A 21,087-nucleotide genomic window follows, 5' to 3' on the forward strand; every position below is an offset into this window, starting at 1 on the left:
GAGCCTTTTCATCCCAAAATCCTCTGAAAAGCACTTGTGATGATAAACATCTACAGGCCAAAACAGCTCTCTATTGTTATTTTGACTTCCATATCAAATTTCAGTGCATCTTCGGCTCGCGGTGACGACATGTCACTGTTTGAACCTGAAAAGTGTCCGACGCTCTCGTTTGATCAAGGCAGATGTGCTGCGGCCTCACTCAACAGACCAACTTGAAAGATCTCCTCATGTGAGCCATGTCGTGTGACCTGCCTAACTCATTTCCTGCATGGAAGTGATCTGATTAAGCTTTTTTCGAAGAAAAACAACTCGGTAGAAAGTTGGGGCTTCTCGGAGCCCGCGGCAATGGCAGGTGGGAAAAGCATCTGCTCTTCTTGAAAGGTTCATGAATGAAACGCTGATATTCTTGGTTTCTGGGAATTAGAGTCCGATTTGACTCTGGCTTAGCCATCAAGACAAGAGTTGAGAAGTAAATGTTCATAACAGATCCAGACGATTGCTTAGGGGGGCGAAGGCGGCATTTCCCATTTAGACAGACGCAAACCCATTGCGCAAGACCATTGCTAGTTGAATCGGCATACACAAATGATTTGTCTCCTTCAAAACATGCACAGATAATAAGGTTTCTTCAGCCGTCATCTGTACGTCTTTGAAGGTGTCGGACGTTTCGCTCCTCATCCGAAAAGCTTCATCAGCGAACTCAAATTTTGCCGGTAGCTCAATTTGGATCGTGCTTACAACAGACTTCTTAGACCGTAACCACAAGGTTAGTCATGCTGATGAGGTGATACCAGGGCGAATGGGGCAATCAGGGCCAGTCGCAGACCATAATCCCAAGCACTGGATTTGATGATGCTGACATTATAGCCATAATAATAAATATTGTGGTCATAAAATGTCCTGCAATTGCAGATACAAGAGCATAACAAAACATCCGCTGTGGAAAACTGTTTTTTTTTAGTTGTTGTTTTCAGTTTTTTTTTTTTTAATCTTGCACCTGTCACATTGCTGAAAGGGGGTTGCAGCCAAAACTTTGTGCAAAAATGCAGCACGTTATCTTCGTCATCGTCCGTCGGGCACAAAAAAAATTTGACATCATTCCCTGAAGTACTGTCAGTACTCCTAACACCTCGGGTTACCCCGGCGACCATAAAAACAGATCAGTTTTAATAAAAATAACCAATCATGAGGGTGATAATTCAGAGAGATAATGTATAAGAATTATTAGCCTTGGAACAAAGGGAAGATTTTGTGTGTGAAAAGTAGAACACAGCTGTGACAAGTCTCAGTGAAACGCTTGGACCACAGGGAAATCTTTGGCAGCGGTAGCCCAATCCATTAAAAAAAAAATGGCGGATGGGGAGCCAGAGGGTCACAGGTTTAAAGGACAACCGACACCAATTTTGTGTTTCCTAACTGACATCAGAAAAACGTTTTATTGCATCTAAAATACCAAAACACGCAGACTGATATTTTTAGTCAAATGAAAAACACCAATAAAAATGACTTAAAGTGTCCGAAAACTGCCACAAATCAGCTCGAAACTGGGGATTTTCAGAAAGTCCCGCCCCCAGTTCGTGACGTCACGCCAGGTAGTCACAAGGTAGAACAATGGGCTCACGGTGTTCAGATTCAGAGATGCTTTCTTGTTACTCATCCAGTTATAAATATGATTCAAATTGTTCTGAAGAGGAAAGCATACATGTTTGCAATCGATTAAAGGAGTCCTCCCATATCAATTCGAGCCGTTAATGACACCAATGTAGCGTCCCAGAAAATGCACAAGATGGCGCCCTAGCTCCGTTGGAAATGGGCGAATTTATCTGCTGGGAATTTGTGGCAACTAGTATGAATTATGGACACAACTTGACCGGAGCGTCGGTTGTCCTTGAATGCAGTATGAAACCCGCTACTTTTGAATTTGTGTCAACTACTATCAAATAGTAGTCATGGTGCAACACACAACGATTCACCATCGCGTTATATTTTTCCTTCTAATTTCGTCATCAACACGAACTTTTCAGACCAAACAAAGTACCCAAAATGCATAGTGTGTCGCTTTCTCGGTCAGGGGCGTTCCATCCGTGACGTGCCGTCAGGAATCGTCACCAACTCAAAAAGAAGACTTCCTGAATATTCAGCGCGAGTCTTAAAACGTAAAATATAGCTACATGCCGTGGAATCTTTGTAAAATACGCTCAGTATAAGTCATTTGAAGTGATTTTAATAATTATGGACACAACTTGTCCGGAGGCGTCGGTGGTCCTTGAAGGACTATCATGGATCGTAGATTCAATTTCCTCTGAATACTTGAATCAAGGTCAGTTCATGGAAGGAATCAGGCAAAGCATCGGACCAGCAGCTGGGTTGCGACACCTGGCCTGATTGATTTATCGCCGTGACAAGTTTCTGCAAGTGCCTTTCTATCTGTAAATCATGTAAAACAACAATGGACCCTCAATTTTCTTTAATTATTTAGGAATTTCACGCAAAGTTTCAGAAAAATAGGGCCCAAACCGCAAACGTGAATTCGAAACCTGAACCAAAGCAAAAGAAAACAAAAAACACGACAACAGCAACTGCCGTTTGTTAATGAATCTGACTTCGTTTGGCAATTTGCATACTCGGCACGGCAGCCAATCAGAAGCCTGTTTGGTGCTTCGGACTATACCGTGACTGTAAAGTGTACTTGAGAGTTTTGAAAGCCACTTAGAAAGAGGAGTCCACGTGGCTTTGAGCAGACAACGCAACGTAAACATTGCACACCATGACGATAACTGGAGCGAAATCTTCAGCAAGGGAGCATTTGTGATAGGTACTTCTTTAATTAAAAAAAATCATTTACTCTTCGCAACTATGGTTTATTTTTTTCCCATTAGTCGTCTTATTGTATTTCAAGTTGTGAAAAATGTAGCAGGCAACTTTACGTCCGGGCAGGCAACTTTTCAGAGTTGTCTGCCCGGGTGTACGCTAACTTTTTGTCATGAGTTTCAGACACTGGTAATAAAGAAAAACCAGGCCAAAGATGTCATGCTGCTTGAGCGTGAGGGTCAGGGGAGATTTTCTCTTTGTCGCCAACGAGCGCCTGTCAAAATACAAAGACGAGCGACACCATCGCAACTCTTCCAAATGTAGGCATTTTTACAACGCCGAAAACAGAGAAGGTCAGAAAGGTTGCGTCTTCCCAGGCGGTACCGCTTGGCTGGCGGCCTGTCACAGCGAGAAGGCCAGCTGTTGTCTCGGTGTGGCTGGAAGGGCGGGTTGATATGTTCATCCTGAGAATGAGGTGTTAACCAAAGCTACAAGCGCACGCCAACATTGCCCCATCAACCTCCAGGTCCAACTGATTCTTGACCATGCATTCCGTAGGTTGCGGGTGGATTAGCAAATGTCAGAAGTTCCTGGGCCAAAGCACAAGTTACAGGACAATGTAAAATCACTTCAAATGACTTCTACTGGGCATATTTTACAAAGATTCAACCGCATATAAGCTATATTTGACGTTTTAAGACTAGCGCTGAAAAATGAGTCAAGTCCTTGAGAAGAAAGAGGAGGAGGATTCCAGTTGAAGTGATTAGCGGATTCTTGTCGGGGGTTTGTGTGTGGGATGAATTGAAAGTTTATCCGGTAGCGAGCTGGCGGTGTCATGTAAGTCTTAAAGGACAACCGACACCATTTTTTTTTGTTTCCTAACTGACATCAGAAAAACGTTTTATAACATCTAAAATGCCCAAAACACACAGTATGATGTTTTTAGTCAAATGCAAAACACCAATAAAAATGACTTAAAGTGTCCAAAAAATTGAGCTGTGAATTGGGCATTTTCAGAAAGTCCCGCCCCCATTTAGTGACGTCACGCCAAGACGTCTTGCATTGCTGGAGAATCCAAACAATGGCTTCAGATTCGGAGAATATGCTTTCTTGTTACTCCTCCAGTTATGAATATGATTCAAATAGTTCTGAAGAGGAAAGCATACATGTTTGCGATCGATTAAAGAATTTTGAGGCAACATTTTGAGGCAACATTGGGGGGGGGGAATGTATCACCAAAAAAGAGGCAGAAAATGGCGACCAAGCTCCGTGTGAGGAATTAATCAGCCCGTTTCCACAGGCTGATTAATTCCTTCCATGGAGCTTTGTCGCCCTCTTCTGCCTCTTTTTTGGTGCTACACGAACTTTTCAGACCAGCCAAGTACAGCCAAATGCATTGACGTGATGGAAGGACTGCTACAATGTGTCCTTTTTTCGGTCAGGGGTGTTCCTTCAGTGACGTAGGGTGAGGACTCGTCACTAACTCAAAAACAAGACTTCCAGAATATTCAGCGTGAGTCTTAAAATGTAAAATATAGCTATATGCGGTGGAATCTTTGTAAAATACGCTCAGTAGAAGTCATTTGAAGCCATTTTATAAATTATGGATACAACTTGTCCGGAGATGTCGGTTTTAGGTACTTGCTTAATTAAAAAAAAATCATTTATACTTCGCAACAATGGTTCTTTTTTTTGCCTTGGTGTCCACTCACTTTTTGTCATGAGTTTCAGACACTGCGGACACTTTGGGGTTTAGTACTTCTGAGAATCTGTGTCGGTGGCAATCTTCTTCGCCGAATGCATATCCAGAAACTGATGTATACACAATGTGTAGTCAAGGGAGATAAATGTTATGATGTCATAGAACAGTCACGAATAGTGTGCATGTGGCGGCTGTGAGAGCAAACGTCAAATTTGGTTCGAGTACTTGTTCCCTGTGAGAAAGGCTGTGTTCACTTGAAGAATACGCGAGCCGTGAATGTGCAGCAGTGTCACACAGGATGTCGGCTGGAGGAAACCGTTCTTTCTCAGAAGAGGAAGGCTTCTTTTCCTTTGCCTTTTATGCTCACAAAGACAAGAAGGAGTTGGGTTGCCTCCTCAGGAGGGTTCTGCTGTGTGGAACACACGAGAACAGGGTTCACGGGTTCATTTTGCGTTTGTGGAATATGATGGAGACAGAAAAATGTAGCTGGTTTTGGCTATCTGACAGGGTAGCCATTTTGCCACTTGCTGCCGGGTGAAAAATGGCATCACAATTGCTCATATCTCAGGGAACAACCAATCCTGGGTCACCTCTTGTGAAGGCCTCCTGACCAAACTCAGAAAACAGCTGAGTCGCGATTGGTCCTTACCTCAGCTCTGAGCAAGAATTATGTCATTTTTTTGTTGACAGTGAATGGTAAAATGGCCGCCCATGGAGATGGCTAAAAACGGGTAGATTTTGCTGTTTGATTTTTTTTAAAATACCAATTAATTTCCAATGTCAGTCTATTTTCTTCTGCAAAGTCTGCAAAGTCTTAAGCTCAATGCCATAACTGAAGGGCAGCGGGTTTCATACTGCAGTCAAGGACAACCGACGCTCCGGTCAAGTTGTGTCCATAATTCATACTAGTTGACACAAATTCCCAGCTGACAAATCAGCCCATTTCCAACGGAGCTTGGGCGCCATCTTGTGCATTTTCTGGGCGCTACATTGGAGTCCAGACGCCTCAAAATGACACGGAAGGACTTCTTTAATCGATTGCAAACATGTATGCTTTCCTCTTCAGAACTATTTGAATCATATTCATAACTGGATGAGTAACAAGAAAGCATCTTCTCCGAATCTGAAGCCATTGTTTTGATTCTCCAGCAAGGCAAGACGTCCTCTGCGTGACGTCACGAACAAGGGGGCGGGACCTTCTGAAACTGAAACTTTCTGAGGTCATTTTGAAGTACTTTTGGGACACTTGAAGTTATTTTTATTGGTGTTTCCCATTTGACTTAACATATCATATCCTGCATGTTTTGGGTATTTTAGATGCTATAAAACGTTTTTCTGATGTCAGTTAGGAAACAAAAAATGGTGTCGGTTGTCATTTAATTCTTCTATTCTCCTTTTCAAGACAAGGCAGTGTCCAAATGTGGTTAGATGCTCTTGAGTAAAGCACCAGGGTTGTTCTGTTTGAAGGAATTAGGGGACGAAAGACCTACCAACCCCCATGCCGCAACCTAAACTGCATTTCAAGGTTTAATGATTAGAGCCTTACTTAATTTGTGAAACAAAGTCGCTCATCTTACGCAGATGTTGCAGCGCGCAACGGTCGAGTGTGCTGATCAACATGAGCCTCATATTAAAGCGTTGTTCTCTGAACCCTTAAATACTTTCTAATGACCTCATTGGAGGTGAAAGTTCAACAGGATGAGCCCAGTAGGGTCATGTGACTGGTCAACATGCGATGCAGATGGAGGAACTGATTAGGAGGAGGTCAAAGACCTCAGCGAAATAGTTGCATTTTTCTTCCCTTGGGGGTCGACTTTGATGGGGCTTGTTTGGAATCTGCTCAAAATGTGACTGTTGTTTGTCAACTTCAACCTTTGACCGAGGTACTGTACAGTGAGACCTCAACTTACGAACTTAATTGCTTCCCAGACAGAGTGTGTAAGTCGAAAAAAAAAATCCCATAGGAAACTACTAAAATGGGAATAATCCGTTCCCGGGTTTCCATAAAATATACTTTTCAACTAAATAAGCCTTAAAACTACACACAACATACCGTATTCTATGTATAATAAACGTGCTATTGTATTGAAATGAAAGAAATACACTGCATTGTATCATAAAGTCACTTTATTTACATTTGTGATGGTCATTTATAGCTTGATGGAATGGCGTTGGAGGTCAAAGGGAATTGCTGTTTGGAAAGAGAGGCGCATTACATGACGACTGCAATTAAAGAAATAAACTGTGCTATGAAATGAAGTTTGATTTACCTTTTTGATGGTCGTTGATGGCTTATGGAAGGAGAGTCACCTCCCATAAGGACTGTTGGTAACTTAACCTCTGGTGCTGTTCGGTCGTGTGCTTCCACCGAAGATCACTCCGCCAGCCGTGGTGGGTGTGTATTATGAAAATAGTGCTTATTATAAGGTTTAATTTTCATAAATTTGACGTTTGTAAGACAAAAAGTTTGTAAGTTGAGGTCTCACTGTACTTTCATGGAACAAATACATGCGACAATATCTCTCGCATCTCCTCAGCCCCCCCCCCAAATCAAATTCCCTCCTCATGTCCAAGGAGCAATTTGCCGCTTGGGTGGAGTGCAGGCCAATTCCGTTCCCTGAGAAATCGCTTCAAACAATTTTCCCATTTGCCAAGTTCATTTTGGATTTGACAATTCCGGCATGGACTCGGAGGGTTCTGATGACTGTCCCGATTCAATTCTGGTGATTGCTCTGTGACGCAGTCAAAGTCATTTGAAGTGATTTTACAAATTATGGACACAACTTGGACGGGGCGTCGGTTGTCCTTTAAATCAATAAAATTGTTTCAAGTGCAGTAATGATGTTGTAACATTGATCCGTTCCTTCAATCCAGACAAGTAGCTAGTGACGGCCAAAGAATTTTACACTTGAAAAGAATACTACTGCTTGCTTCAACGTTATGACATCATCACTGTCATCACAGCATTCCAGCTCACCCCTATTTATACACACACACACACACACACACAGTTCTTGCTGTTTACAGAGCAATTTGTACCAGGAGGCCAGTCTTCCAAGTATGGAAGTTAGACAAAAAAATCCCCTCAGTCTTCTCTCATCCTAGCCTGTCAAGGTCAAGAATGTCTCAGCAGCGAACCTACCCCTTATCCCCTGACCCCCCCCCCCCCAAAAAAAAAAAAAAAAAAGCATAGTACCTGACTTCTTACACTTGTTTTCAGTTCGGGAGGCATTTCTGAAACAGCAACCCTGATTGCACCAACTGAAGACACACTTCATATCCGACATGGATGCAGTGACTTCATATCCCATCTTAGAGACCATGATGTGTGGTTTAACCCTGCCAGCTTATCTTTATTGGGTCATTTCCAAGGATAAACATCTCAGACTATTGGGGTGCTGCTGTGGTAAATTAACAATAATAAGAGCGCAAGTTGACTTAATAGCCTTATAAATGAGTGTAACTAATACGTGTGGTCTATGGCGGATTTCACAGCGACAGCAAAGCACAAACTGGGGCTTGAAAGACTTCCATCAATTATTTTCCTCACAAAAGCATAGACGTGAACATTCACGGACATGTTCAATTTAAAGGACAACCGACAAACATTTTTTTTTGTTTCTTAACTGACATCAGAAAAAACTTTTTATAGCATCAAAAATACCCAAAACAAGCAGGTTGATATTTTTTGTCAAATGCAAACTTGCAGACTTCGTGTCCCTAAACTGCCACGAAATTAGCTCGGAAATGGGCAAATTCAGAATGTCCCACCCCCTTGTTCGTGACGTCACTATTGGCCACACACTGCCTTGCTCCAGAATCAAAACAATGGCTTTAGAGAGTTCAGATTCGGAGAAGATGCTTTCTTGTTACTCATCCAGTTGAGAATATGATTCAAATAGTTCTGAAGAGGAAAGCATACATGTTTGCAATCGATTAAACAAGTCCTTTGGTATCAATTCGAGCCATCAGGACTCTAATGTAGTGTCCCAGAAAATCCACAAGATGGCGCCCAAGCTCCGTTAGAAATGGGTTGATTTGGCTGCGGGGAATTTGTGTAAACAAGTATCAAATAGTAGTCTTGGTGCAACACACAATAATTCACCGTTGCGTTATGTATGTGTGTTTCCTTCTAATTTCGCAATCAACACGGATCAACACACATCACTCATTGAGGCAGCTCTGTGTGTATCCCGAAAAATATTTAACGTTCGTAAACCGAAAAGTTCGTAAGCCAAGGGGTGTGTAAACCGCGGTATCTCTGTACACATAAATAGACTGGATATATCAGTCTGTTCAGATGGTATAAAACAATGAATTGCTTCTTTTGAATAAAAGAATGAATGAATGAATAAAATTGTGGACTAGCAACTTTTTAACATAGTTGTCAAGACCACAGTGACTGATATAATAATAATAATAATAATAATAATAATAATAATAATAATAATAATAATAATGATGATGATGATGATGATGATGATGATGATGATGATGATGATGATGATGATGATGATGATGATGATGATGATAATAATAATCATCATCATCATAATACATTTTATTTCTAAGCGCCTTTCAAAACTCTCAAGGACACTTTACAGTCACGGGAGAAGAACATGGGTCATCAAATGCATCACGCATCTCTCAATGAATATTATGTCATGCTTAAATCTGGGCTGCCACTTGGAAGAACCAAAACGGTATCTTCTGGTATCCAAGCTATCATAGTGTGTGTTTGTTTACTGAGAATTGAGCACATTCCGACTTTGACCTAAAATGGCAACAAAAGGCCAAATTTGCACGGAGGTGTGCACCGACACAGGAATGCGTGTGTGTGTGTGTGTGTGTGTGTGTGTGTGTGTGTGTGTGTGTGTGTGTAGAAGAAGCTCAGCAGGACTCTCAGAATAAACCTGACATCATCGGGTATACATGTCTGCCAGTGACGTGAGCTTGTCTAATGCTTTGAGATGTTTGTGGGAAAAAGACAGCGGTATTAACACAACTATGACACGGAGAAAACATGTCTGAGTGTTTGGAAGTGTGGAATAAGTTGGCCCTGACAAGAAATGACGAAAACAGGCTCCCCAATGGCCACTTGTGCCTTAAAGGACAACCGACGCCTCCGGACAAGTTGTGTCCATAATTTGTAAAATCACTTCCAATGACTTCTATTGCGCGTATTTTACAAAGATTCCACCGCAGATAGCTATATTTTATGTTTTAAGACTCGCGCTGAATATTCAGGAAGTCTTGTTTTCGAGTTGATGACGATGCCTGACGTCACGTCACGTCAGGAACGCCCCTGACCGAGAAAGCGACACACAATGCATTTTGGGTACTTTGTTTGGTCTGAAAACTTCGTGTTGATGGCGAAATTAGAAGGAAAACATAAATAACGCAATGGTGAATCGTTATGTGTTGCACAGAGACTACTATTTGATACTAGTTGACACAAATTCCCAGCAGACAAATCAGCCCATTTCCAATGGAGCTTGGGCGCCATCTTGTGCATTTTCTGGGACGCTACATTGGAGTCCAGACGCCTCAAAATGATACGGAAGGACTTCTTTAATCGATTGCAAACATTTATGCTTTCCTCTTCGGAACTATTTGAATCATATTCATAACTGGATGAGTAACAAGAAAGCATCTTCTTCGAATCTGAAGCCATTGTTTTGATTCTCGAGGAAGGCAAGACATCCTTGCATGACGTCACAAACAAGGAGGCGGGACCTTCTGAAACTGAAACTTTCTGAGGTCATTTTGAAGCAGTTTTGGGACACTTTAAGTCGTTTTTTATTGGTGTTTTTCATTGACTAAAAATATCATACTGCGTGTTTTGAGTATTTTAGATGCTAAAAAACGATTTTCTGATGTCAGTTAGGAAACAAAAAAAATCGTGTCGGTTGTCCTTTTAAGCCCGAGTTATGGTTTCAAGCAAAGGGTACAATCTAGAGTGAAAATTTCAGATTCAGGTTTTAAATTTGCCTTAGACCCTCCAGAAGTGACCCTCCAAATTCAGTGTGGAAGTGTCTTGTTCCTTTGCGGTCAAGCTGTTCATGTGTTGCCGCTGTGAGAACAAGCGAGACGTTTCTTGTGGTCTTCTCCTCAATGCTCGCCAAGCCCGTCCGGGGCTGCGCCGCAAACCCCCTGACAAGCTTTTGGCTGAACGCCTGCCATGTGAGGCTCCAAACAGCTGCACAGTGGAAGGAAGGGAACAAAGTTGCTCGGTGGGGATGGATGAGGCGCTACATACTCGTTCTCAGGGCTCGGCCTCTGGAGAGCCCAGCGGAGAGGAAGCCGGGGAGAGGACGGAGGGGAGCTGGCGGGACCAGCTGTGTTTGTGTCACGTGTGACGTCGTCAAACACAAAGAGAACGATCGATCATAAATCGCCTGGGATTTATATGAATATTGTCGTTTAAAGGACAACCGACACCATTTGTTGGTTTCCTAACTGACATCAGAAAAACGTTTTGTTGCATCTAAAATACCCAAAACACGCAGGCTGATATTTTTAGTCAAATGCAAAACACCAATAAAAATGAGTTAAAGTGTCCCAAAACTACTTCAAAATGACCCCGGAAATGGCGAGTTTCAGACGGTCCCGCCCCCTTGTTCGTGACATCACACCAGGATGTCTTGCATTGCTCTAGAATCAAAACAATGGCTTCAGATTCGGAGAATATGATTTCTTGTTACTCATCCAGTTATGAATATGATTCAAATACAGTAAAGTCTCGTTATATCGATATCGGTTACATCGATAGTACTGCTTATTACGATACTATTTCTATGAACGCAAGGAGAAAATTTACATGCCGCAGGATCGGATATATCGATAGTCCGGTTATATCGATATTTTTTCCGACTCCCGAGAATATCAATATAACGAGACTTTCCTGTAGTTCTGAAGAAGAAAGCATAAATGTTTGCAATTGATTAAAGAAGTCCTTCCGTCTCATTTTGAGGCATCTGGACACCTATGTAGCGCCCAGAAAATGCACAAGATGGCGGCCGAGCTCCGTTGGAAATGGGCTGATTTGTCTGCTGGGAATTTGTGTCAACTAGTATCAAATAGTAGTCTTGGTGCAACACACAACGATTCACCATCACGTTATTTATGTGTTTTCCTACTAATTTTGCCATCAACACAAACTTTTCAGACCAAACAAAGTACCCAAAATGCATTGTGTGTCGCTTTCTCGGTCAGGGGCGTTTCTTCCGTGACGTCACGTCAGGAATAGTCACCAACTCGAAAACAAGACTTTTGCTGACAATATTCAGCGTGAGTCTTAAAATGTAAAATATCGCTACATGCCGGTGGAATCTTTGTAAAATACACTCAGTCGAAGTCATTTGAAGTGATTTTACAAATTATGAACACAACTTGTCCGGAGGCGTCGGTTGCCCTTTAAATCTTGGCCTCTCTTTCAAAGACTATTTTTGTCTGTCTCATACCTCACAAGACAATTTAATAGGAACAGTTTGTGCTTTTTTTTGTCTGTATTTTGCATTCTTGTTATTTTTTTATTATTACCAAAATGAATGGCAAACGACTTAAATAGGATCCAACAACCTTTGTGAGGCTAAGTGGATCAGAAAATGGATTAGATGTGATAACCTTTATTGGTCTCACAATGGAGAAATTCACAATTCACAGCAGCAAAGTGATGGATGGAAAATGTATTTTATTTAAACTAAGATTGACTTGATTCCCTTGGAGCAAGTAAACACCAACTAAGAAGCAATATGAACCTTTTGTCTTTGTGTTCTTTCCCAGGGCTGTGGGACATCATGTGGGAAATGTGACTGCAGTGGTGTGAAGGGATCCAAGGTAAGATCTCATATTGTTCCGTTGGCAGAGGTCATTGCAATTTCTTGCATATTTGTGTATGGTTGGTTTTGTATGCTGGTACAAAGTTGTCGTGATGTACCGTTAGGAAGTAGCGCTTTGGTCACTCAGTGGAAATAACTGTGGATGAGTATCATTCACCAGCAGTGCAGCATGTCACTCCTAGGCCTTCAGTCGTGCTTTGTCTGAAGCAATCAGCTGCAAGTGTGGTGTGATATTACTACAAGGCCACTAGAGGGTGTCATTGGCAGGAAATAACTTGTGACTTGAAGAAACTTAAAGGACAACCGACACCATTTTTTTTGTTTCCTAACTGACATCAGAAAAACGTTTTATAGCATCTAAAATACCCAAAACACACAGGCTGATATTTTTAGTCAAATGCAAAACACCAATAAAAATGAGTTAAAGTGTCCCAAAACTACTTCAAAATGACCTCAGAGATGCCGAGTTTCAAAAGGTCCCGCCCCCTTATTCGTGATGTCACGACAGGACGTCTTGCCTTGCTCGAGAATCCAAACAATGGCTTTCGATTTGGAGAAGATGCCTTATGTTACTCATCCACTTATGAATATGATTCAAATAGTTCTGAAGAGGAAAGCATAAATGTTTGCAATCGATTAAAGAAGTCCTTCCGTGTCATTTTGAGGCATCTGGACTCCAATGTAGCGTCCCAGAAAATGCACAATATGGCGCCCAAGCTCCGTTGGAAATGGGCTGATTTGTCTGCTGGGAATTTGTGTCAACTATTATCAAGTAGTAGTCTCGGTGCAACGCACAACGATTCACCATCACATTATTTATGTGTTTTCCTTCTAATTTCACCATCAACACGGATCAACACGATGTTTCCAGACCAAACACAGTACCCAAAATGCATTGTGTGTCACTTTCTCGCTCAGGGGCGTTCCCTCCGTGACGTCACTTCAGGCATCGTCACCAACTCGAAAACAAGACTTCCTGAATATTCAGCACGAGTCTTAACATGTAAAATATAGCTAAATGTTGTGGAATCTTTGTAAAATGCGCTCAGTAGAAGTCATTTAAAATGATTTTACAAATTATGGACACAACTTGTCCGGAGGTGTCGGTTGTCCTTTAAGAGGTACAATAACAAGTGAGTGGTGTGGTCCACTAAATTCCCAAAGATGTTCAAAGACCAAGCACATTTGCTGAATCTCCCCTTGAGCGTCCCTTCACTCTCAGATGTTGCTCAACAAACTGTTGTTGCGTCAACTGCAGAATGATTCCCGGGACTGAATACTGGGAAGAAGAAACAAACATTGAACACAACAGATGCAAGTCAGGTGCTTAGTGTGCTCAGAGAACGTTTGTTCCACCGTGAGTTAAATTCTCACAGTTTAGGGAAAGAACCAAGTTCTCAAGTTCTGCGTGTGTTCAGCCAAAGCAAGGGTTGTATCATTGTGAAATAGCTCCCTCTTCTGGCAGATTGTGGAAGAATATGTTCAGTATAGCAAAACATCACTTGTCTTGAAATTAATGTTTTTATTTTATTTTACGTCGTACAGTCATTAAGCATTGATCACAATATCAATAGTACATCTGTTTTTTGTGATCATGCATGCCTTTAAAGCTTTTTAGAAAGTTCTATCTTGTTACTCTTTTATGACCATATCAGCACTATGTCTGTGTAGGCTCTCAGTCATACAGGAGTGGTCCATCGATGAAACATTCGAGGTAATCAGACAGACAAAAGAAGTAGTCAGATTAGCTTCAGCGTGGAGTCTACTGTTCCCCCAACCTGAGAGCAGGGACCTATCAGAGCAGAGGTCTGGCATTGCTTAGGACCGTTTTGTCAGAACGGAACCCGGTCCTAATTCGGATGTTACCTGTATAGGGCCAGAGTTACCAGCACAACTTTAGTTCGCTGACAAAGCTCTTCGGATGACAAAATGTCCGACACCTTCAAAGAAGTTCAGATGACAGCTGAAGAAACCTTTTCATCCATATCAGCGCTTTTATTTTGAAAAGTGCTACATTCTGCACAAATCGATTTATTGATTGATTTTTAACATTCATTTTGCACCATTATACTCTATCAGGGTGAGCGTGGCCTACCAGGTCTTCAAGGCAACATGGGATTCCCAGGAATGCAAGGACACGAGGGGCCACCTGGGCCGATTGGGCCCAAGGTCAGTTTATATATACTCACATATTTCCTCTGAAAAACACAAATTGCCTTTATAACACAATGATTGTGATTGTGTCATTATTTGGAATTTATTATTTCTGTGTCTTATTTGTTATTCAGGGAGATTCAGGACAGTTTGGCGCTCCCGGAATTAAAGGAGTCCGGGTAAGTGTCTTGGGTGGAAAAAAATGCCATTTTGTCAATGAGATGTTGATGTTTTTCTGTGTAGCTCTCTCTCTTGTTTCTATCTATAATTGTATTTTATTTATTGCATTCTATTTGTGATTGTATTTTATTTATTATAGCACCTATGCTTGTCTTTGACGGTAAAGTGTCCTTGTGAGCTTTGAAAGGCGATTAAAATGTAATGCATTATTATTATGTGTCGACTTGCAGGGTCCTCCTGGTCTTCCAGGTTTCCCAGGAAATCCAGGATTACCTGTAAGAACCAGAATGTTCCTCCTTTTTTTGTTTGTTTGTTTATTTTACTTTGAAAGGACCACTCATGTTGGGCTTGTTTTTACAGGGAATCAATGGAAACGATGGTCCTCCTGGTGTTCCTGGTATCCCAGGATGCAATGGGACCAAAGTAAGAAACCTGAAGTTGTGATAAGCTTTGAACACACTTGATTTTTTTTTCAAATATTTTTATGAATTATTGAAATATAACCCACTTTAAAACAATGACTCGTATGTGAAGATGATACAACATCATAATTGTCAGTAAAATGACGATTAAATACATAAAATGGCATCCAGTACAATAGAATACCAATTGCATCTTACCCTTTAGCGATTGATTGTCTACTTTGGTTGTCAAATTTGTATTTTTGTGTGTATACAGTACAGTGATACCTCGGATTGCTAACTCCTTGGTTTACGAACTTTTCGGTTTCCGAACGTTAAATTTATGAAAATTTTACCTTGGCTTACGAACTATTTTTCGGGATACACACGGAGCTGCCACAATGAGTAATGTGTCATTTGCGAACGCGCCCGTTCTCCTAACAAGAACATGGCAGCCGGCTTGTTTTGGTCCTCTATACCCCGCCCCCAGTCTTCGGTTAAAGCCATGTTATTGGTCAAGAACGCAGCAGTGAGGGGAGGTGGTTTAAACATTAAAGAGACGGGCAGACGACAGAGAGACAGTGACAAAATGGATAGAAAACAGTGAAATTTGGACTCGTTTCAACTTTGATAGTTCAAAGGCAGAGTGTAGACTGCAAGGTTAAAATTCCCATCAATCAGACTCCACAAATAACCCGCACTAGCCATCAAGTTCAATTTGAAATAGGAAGACAAGCAAGGGAACTAGCTATTAAAGATGTTTCTAGTGTGTCTGCTTGCATCTGTTGCTGTTGCAATATCACAACTTCCAAGATGTACAACCCAGAGCTCCATGAGACACTTTATACAAAAAGCTATCCATTCCATCAAGCCATCAACGATCATCACAAAGGTGAATAAAACGACTTTATTATACAGTGCGGTTTATTTCTTTAATTATAATACCATAGCACATTTATTATACATAAAATAAGGTATATTTTGTGTAGTTTTAAGGCTTAGAAAGTAGAAAAGTATGTTTTATGGGGACATGGGAACGGATTATTTTCAATTTAATGGTTTCCTATGGGAAATTAATTTTTGGGATACACATTTTTCACCTTACACACTCTATCTGGGAACCAATTAAATTCGTAAAGCCATGGTATCACTGTATATACATATTAATCCCTCAATTTCGATGTCGTGTGTGTGTGCGTGTGATTTAGGGTGACAGAGGAAGAGACGGTGTTCCCGGTTTAAATGGTCTTCAAGGACCTCCTGTAAGCACTCACACCGACTCAATCGGGTTATTCCGGGTGACGAAATGCCTTATATAAAAAAATTGATTTATAGACTTTTTCCTCTTTGTTCAGGGCATCCCAGGGCTTCCTGGAATTAAGGTTTGCTTACGTAATCATGCTTGATACAAACATTTCACATTGGTTCCACACAGTATTTGGATGAAATAAATTCAATGGAAGCAACATTTGGATTCTTCCAGGGCGATCCAGGTGGTGTGATTGGCATTATTCCCCTTAAAGGTGACAGAGGCTTCCCGGGCACACCTGGACTTCCTGTGCGTATTTTTTCGCGTATGTGCGTGAACATCGGAATTGTGACGTTTTTCATCACATAGCGTGTTTTTCAGGGATCTCATGGACCACCTGGACCTATCGGTCCTCCAGGGCCTCGGGGTTATATCGGACCCAAAGTGAGTTATTCCAACGCTAACATTTGGAAAGCCAAGAAATCATTGAAAAGGGACAACAGATCACATGATTTTTTTTATTTTATTTTTGACAGGGTGATGCTGGACCACCAGGCCCTCCTGGAGAAAAGGTACAACCCAGTGGAGGAAAACATGCCAATCGCCGTCCTCTTTATTCGTTATTCGAGCTACGGTATATTGATTAAAACATTTTTTTTGCTCTCTGACAGGATGACAAGCTCTCCTTTGAGAGTGAGAAAGGAGAAAAGGTGACACTTTATCATTGTTATTCTTGTTGTCCTTTAAAGGACAACCGACGCCACCGGACAAGTTGTGTCCATAATTTGTAAAATCACTTAAAATGACTTCTACTGAGTGTATTTTACCAAGATTCCACCGCATGTAGCTATATTTTACATTTTAAGACTCACGCTGAATATTCCGGAAGTCTTGTTGGTGACGATTCCTGACATGACGTCACGGAAGGAACGCCCCTGACCGAGAAAGCGGCACACAATGCATTTTGGATACTTTGTTTTAGTCTGAAAACTTCGTGTTGAACCGTGTTGATGGCAAAATTAGAAGGAAAACACATAAATAACACGATGGTGAATTGTTGTGTTGCACCAAGACTACTATTTGATACTAGTTGACACAAATTCCCAGTAGACAAATCAGCCCATTTCCAACAGAGCTTGGGCGCCATCTTGTGCATTTTCTGGGACGCTACATTGGAGTCCTGACGGCTCAAATTGATCTGGAAGGACTTTAATTCATTGCAAACGTGTATGCTTTCCTCTTCAGAACTATTTGAATCATATTCATAACTGGATGAGTAACAAGAAAGCATCTTCTCAGAATCTGAAGCCATTGTTTTGATTCTAGAGCAAGGCAAGACGTCTTGGCGTGACGTCACGAACAAGGGGGCGGGACCTTCTGAAACTGAAACTTTCTGAGTTTCAGTTTTGGGACACTTTATTAGTGTCGCAAATTTTTCTTAGTGTTTTGCATTTGACTAAATATATCAGCCTGCATGTTGTGGGTATTTTAGATGCGATAAAACGTTTTTCTGATGTCAGTTAGGAAACAAAAAAATGCTGTCGGTTGTCCTTTAAACTTGAGTCACTAAAGACTGTACTAATAAATATTGAATGATTATGATTTTGGAATTAGAACTGTAATTATGAGATGATTGTGCTGTTAACTATTTTATAACGGTTTGAAAACACTCTTGCGTCCCGAGCTCAGATGTACCTAATGACATGTCTGACAATGATGGTACCTTCTGTGCAGGGCGAGCAGGGCTTCAGAGGTCCACCAGGCCCTCCTGGCCCCCCTTCACCGGGTGTGGAAGGTCCTGGGACAGAGTTTATAGGACCACCGGTGCTTACTTACTCTTGTCTCTGAAAATCTATCGAGCCATTATAGCATATAACTTAGCAGATATATTTCTCGTTATTTCTTCTGTATTTGTGATTGTGTCATGTTTTTATCTCCAAAGGGAAAGAGAGGATATCCAGGGGAGAAAGGAGAAAAGGTTTGTCATTTTTGCTTTATATACTTATATATTATTATTATTATTATTAGCTGTCTATTATCTAGCTAGCTTCTAGCTAGCTAGCTATGTAATTTGTCCTGTGACTGTGAAGTGACCTTGAGAGTTTTGAAGGGCGCTTGTAAATGAAATGTATTATTATTATTATTATTATTATTATTATTATTATTATTATTATTATTATTATTATCTGTGTAAGCTCTCAGTCGTACAGGAATGGTCCATCGATGAAAAGGTTTCTTCAGCCGTATTATTATTATTATTATTGTTGTTGTTGTTGTTGTTGTTATTATTATTGTTACTATTTATATTACTATTTATATTATTATTATTATTATTATTATTATTATTATTATTATTATTATTATTAGCTGTCTATTATCTAGCTAGCTTCTAGCTAGCTAGTTACTTGTCCTGTGACTGTGACCTTGAGAGTTTTGAAGGGCGCTTGTAAATAAAATGTATTATTATTATTATTATTATTATTATTATTATTATTATTATTATTATTTCTGTGTAAGCTCTCAGTCGTACAGGAATGGTCCATCGATGAAAAGGTTTCTTCAGCCGTATTATTATTATTATTATTATTATTGTTGTTGTTGTTATTATTATTGTTACTATTTATATTACTATCTATATTATTATTATTATTATTATTATTATTATTAGCTGTCTATTATCTAGCTAGCTTCTAGCTAGCTAGTTACTTGTCCTGTGACTGTGACCTTGAGAGTTTTGAAGGGCGCTTGTAAATAAAATGTATTATTATTATTATTATTATTATTATTATTATTATTATTATTATTATTATTATTAGCTAGGTAGACGTCTACCTATTTCAGTTACTTCCAGGTTGAGTGAATGCTGGCCCGTGTGGCTGCCGCTGCTCACCCACTGCAAAATTTGCATTCATGGATTATTATTATTATTATTATTATTATTATTATTATTATTATACTGTTGAAAGGTGCTTATAAATGAAATTATTATTATTATTATTATCATTATTATTATTATTATTATTATTATTATTATTATTATTATTATTATTTTTGTGTAAGCTCTCAGTCGTACAGGAATGGTCCATCAATGAAAAGGTTTCTTTAGCCGTATTATTATTATTATTGTTGTTGTTTTTGTTATTATTATTGTTACTATTTATATTATTATTTATATTATTATTATTATTATTATTATTATTATTATTATTATTATTATTATTATTATTATTATTATTAGCTGTCTATTATCTAGCTAGCTTCTAGCTAGCTAGTTACTTGTCCTGTGACTGTGACCTTGAGAGTTTTGAAGGGCGCTTGTAAATAAAATGTTTTATTATTATTATTATTATTATTATTATTATTATTTTTATTATTTTTATTATTATTATTATCTAGGTAGATTTCTACGTATTTGAGTTACTTCCAGGCTGAGTGAATGCTGGCCCGTGTGGCTGCCGCTGCTCACCCACTGCAAAATTTGCATTCATGGATTATTATTATTATTATTATTATTGGGTCTTGGTTCAGTCCTAAAAGTCAATATTTGTATTTATTTATTTGTTTATTTATTTGTTTGTTGTATTTTATTTATTGTATTCTATTTGTTTTCTATTTATTGTATTTTATTTATTTAGTATTTTTGTATTTTATTGATTATTGTATCTACATGTATGCTTGTCTGTGACTGTAAAGTGTCCTTGAAAGCTTTGAAAGGCGCTTAAAATAAAATGTATTATTATTATTATAAAAATAAAAGCGGTTGCAAATGTGATTTTCTCCCCAGGGTTATTGTGATATTGCACTAAATGGAGTCAAGGGTGAACCGGGCCCTCCGGGACCACTGGTAAGTCACTGACAATCTATTCCATCATGTTCTACATGTATTGTATGATAATTTTCAAGCAGCATTTAAAAGATTTTGTTGATGCAATACAGCTACATATATCAATATGCTATTTCTTTTATAATTGCACTATGTACAGTTTTTTTATGAAACATTCATGCACAGTTACAGTCTTCTGACATTTTTATTATGCTTAGAATATCATGTTTTTATCTTTTCACCCCGCCCCATCCCCTTTTCAAATTGCTGCTGTGGACGGAAAATTTCGCCAATGTGGGACGAATAAAGGCTTTCTGATTCTGATTACTACAGTGATACCTCGGTTTAAGAACCCCTTGGCTTACGAACTTTTCGGTTTACGGACGTTAAATTTATGCAGTGAGGGGAGGTTGTTTAAACATTAAAGAGACAGGCAGACGACAGAGACAAAGAGGGACAAAATGGATAGAAAACAGTGAAATTTGGACTCGTTTCAACTTTGATAGTTCAAAAGCAGAGTGTGGACTGCAAGGTTAAAATTCCCATCAATCAGGCTCCACAAATAACCCGCACAAGCCATCTGTACACTTGATGCAAATAGCTATGAACCCAGCTAAACAGAACCCAATTGATGAGGAACTAGATAAAATTATCGCAGAGAAATCACCCACTAGGGATCATTCCTCAAGATGATGAAAGAAAAAGGCTACGTTACTCATCAAGTGTTTAATGCTGATGAAAGCGGCCACTCCATTCCATCAAGCCATCAACGACCATCTCAAAGGTCAATAACGCCACTTTATTATATAGTAGTTTATTTCTTTAATTATAATATCACAGCACATTTATTATACATAAAATAGGGTATATTTTGTGTAGGAGTTTTTAGAAGTAGAAAATTCTGTTTTATGGGGACCTGGGAACAG

The 21,087-nt window shown here is 39.8% G+C and overlaps 1 protein-coding gene across 1 annotated transcript in view; it reads left to right on the top strand.

The window, feature by feature from the left end:
• Window positions 1-21,087, top strand: part of col4a1 (collagen, type IV, alpha 1) — a 41,391-nt gene that overhangs the window by 3,636 nt on the left and 16,668 nt on the right. Inside the window, exons 2-15 of the mRNA XM_089002966.1 lie at window positions 12,299-12,352; window positions 14,434-14,523; window positions 14,643-14,687; window positions 14,919-14,963; window positions 15,049-15,111; window positions 16,298-16,351; window positions 16,445-16,471; window positions 16,573-16,647; window positions 16,720-16,782; window positions 16,875-16,910; window positions 17,010-17,048; window positions 18,073-18,162; window positions 18,281-18,316; window positions 20,123-20,182. Of these exons, the coding sequence (XP_088859092.1) occupies window positions 12,299-12,352; window positions 14,434-14,523; window positions 14,643-14,687; window positions 14,919-14,963; window positions 15,049-15,111; window positions 16,298-16,351; window positions 16,445-16,471; window positions 16,573-16,647; window positions 16,720-16,782; window positions 16,875-16,910; window positions 17,010-17,048; window positions 18,073-18,162; window positions 18,281-18,316; window positions 20,123-20,182 (777 nt within the window). The remainder of the gene's footprint in view (window positions 1-12,298; window positions 12,353-14,433; window positions 14,524-14,642; window positions 14,688-14,918; window positions 14,964-15,048; window positions 15,112-16,297; window positions 16,352-16,444; window positions 16,472-16,572; window positions 16,648-16,719; window positions 16,783-16,874; window positions 16,911-17,009; window positions 17,049-18,072; window positions 18,163-18,280; window positions 18,317-20,122; window positions 20,183-21,087) is intronic.

Source organism: Hippocampus bargibanti, linkage group LG08 (assembly GCF_051943395.1).
Source record: "Hippocampus bargibanti isolate YZ-2025 linkage group LG08, ASM5194339v1, whole genome shotgun sequence".
Classification (NCBI taxonomy): domain Eukaryota; kingdom Metazoa; phylum Chordata; class Actinopteri; order Syngnathiformes; family Syngnathidae; genus Hippocampus; species Hippocampus bargibanti.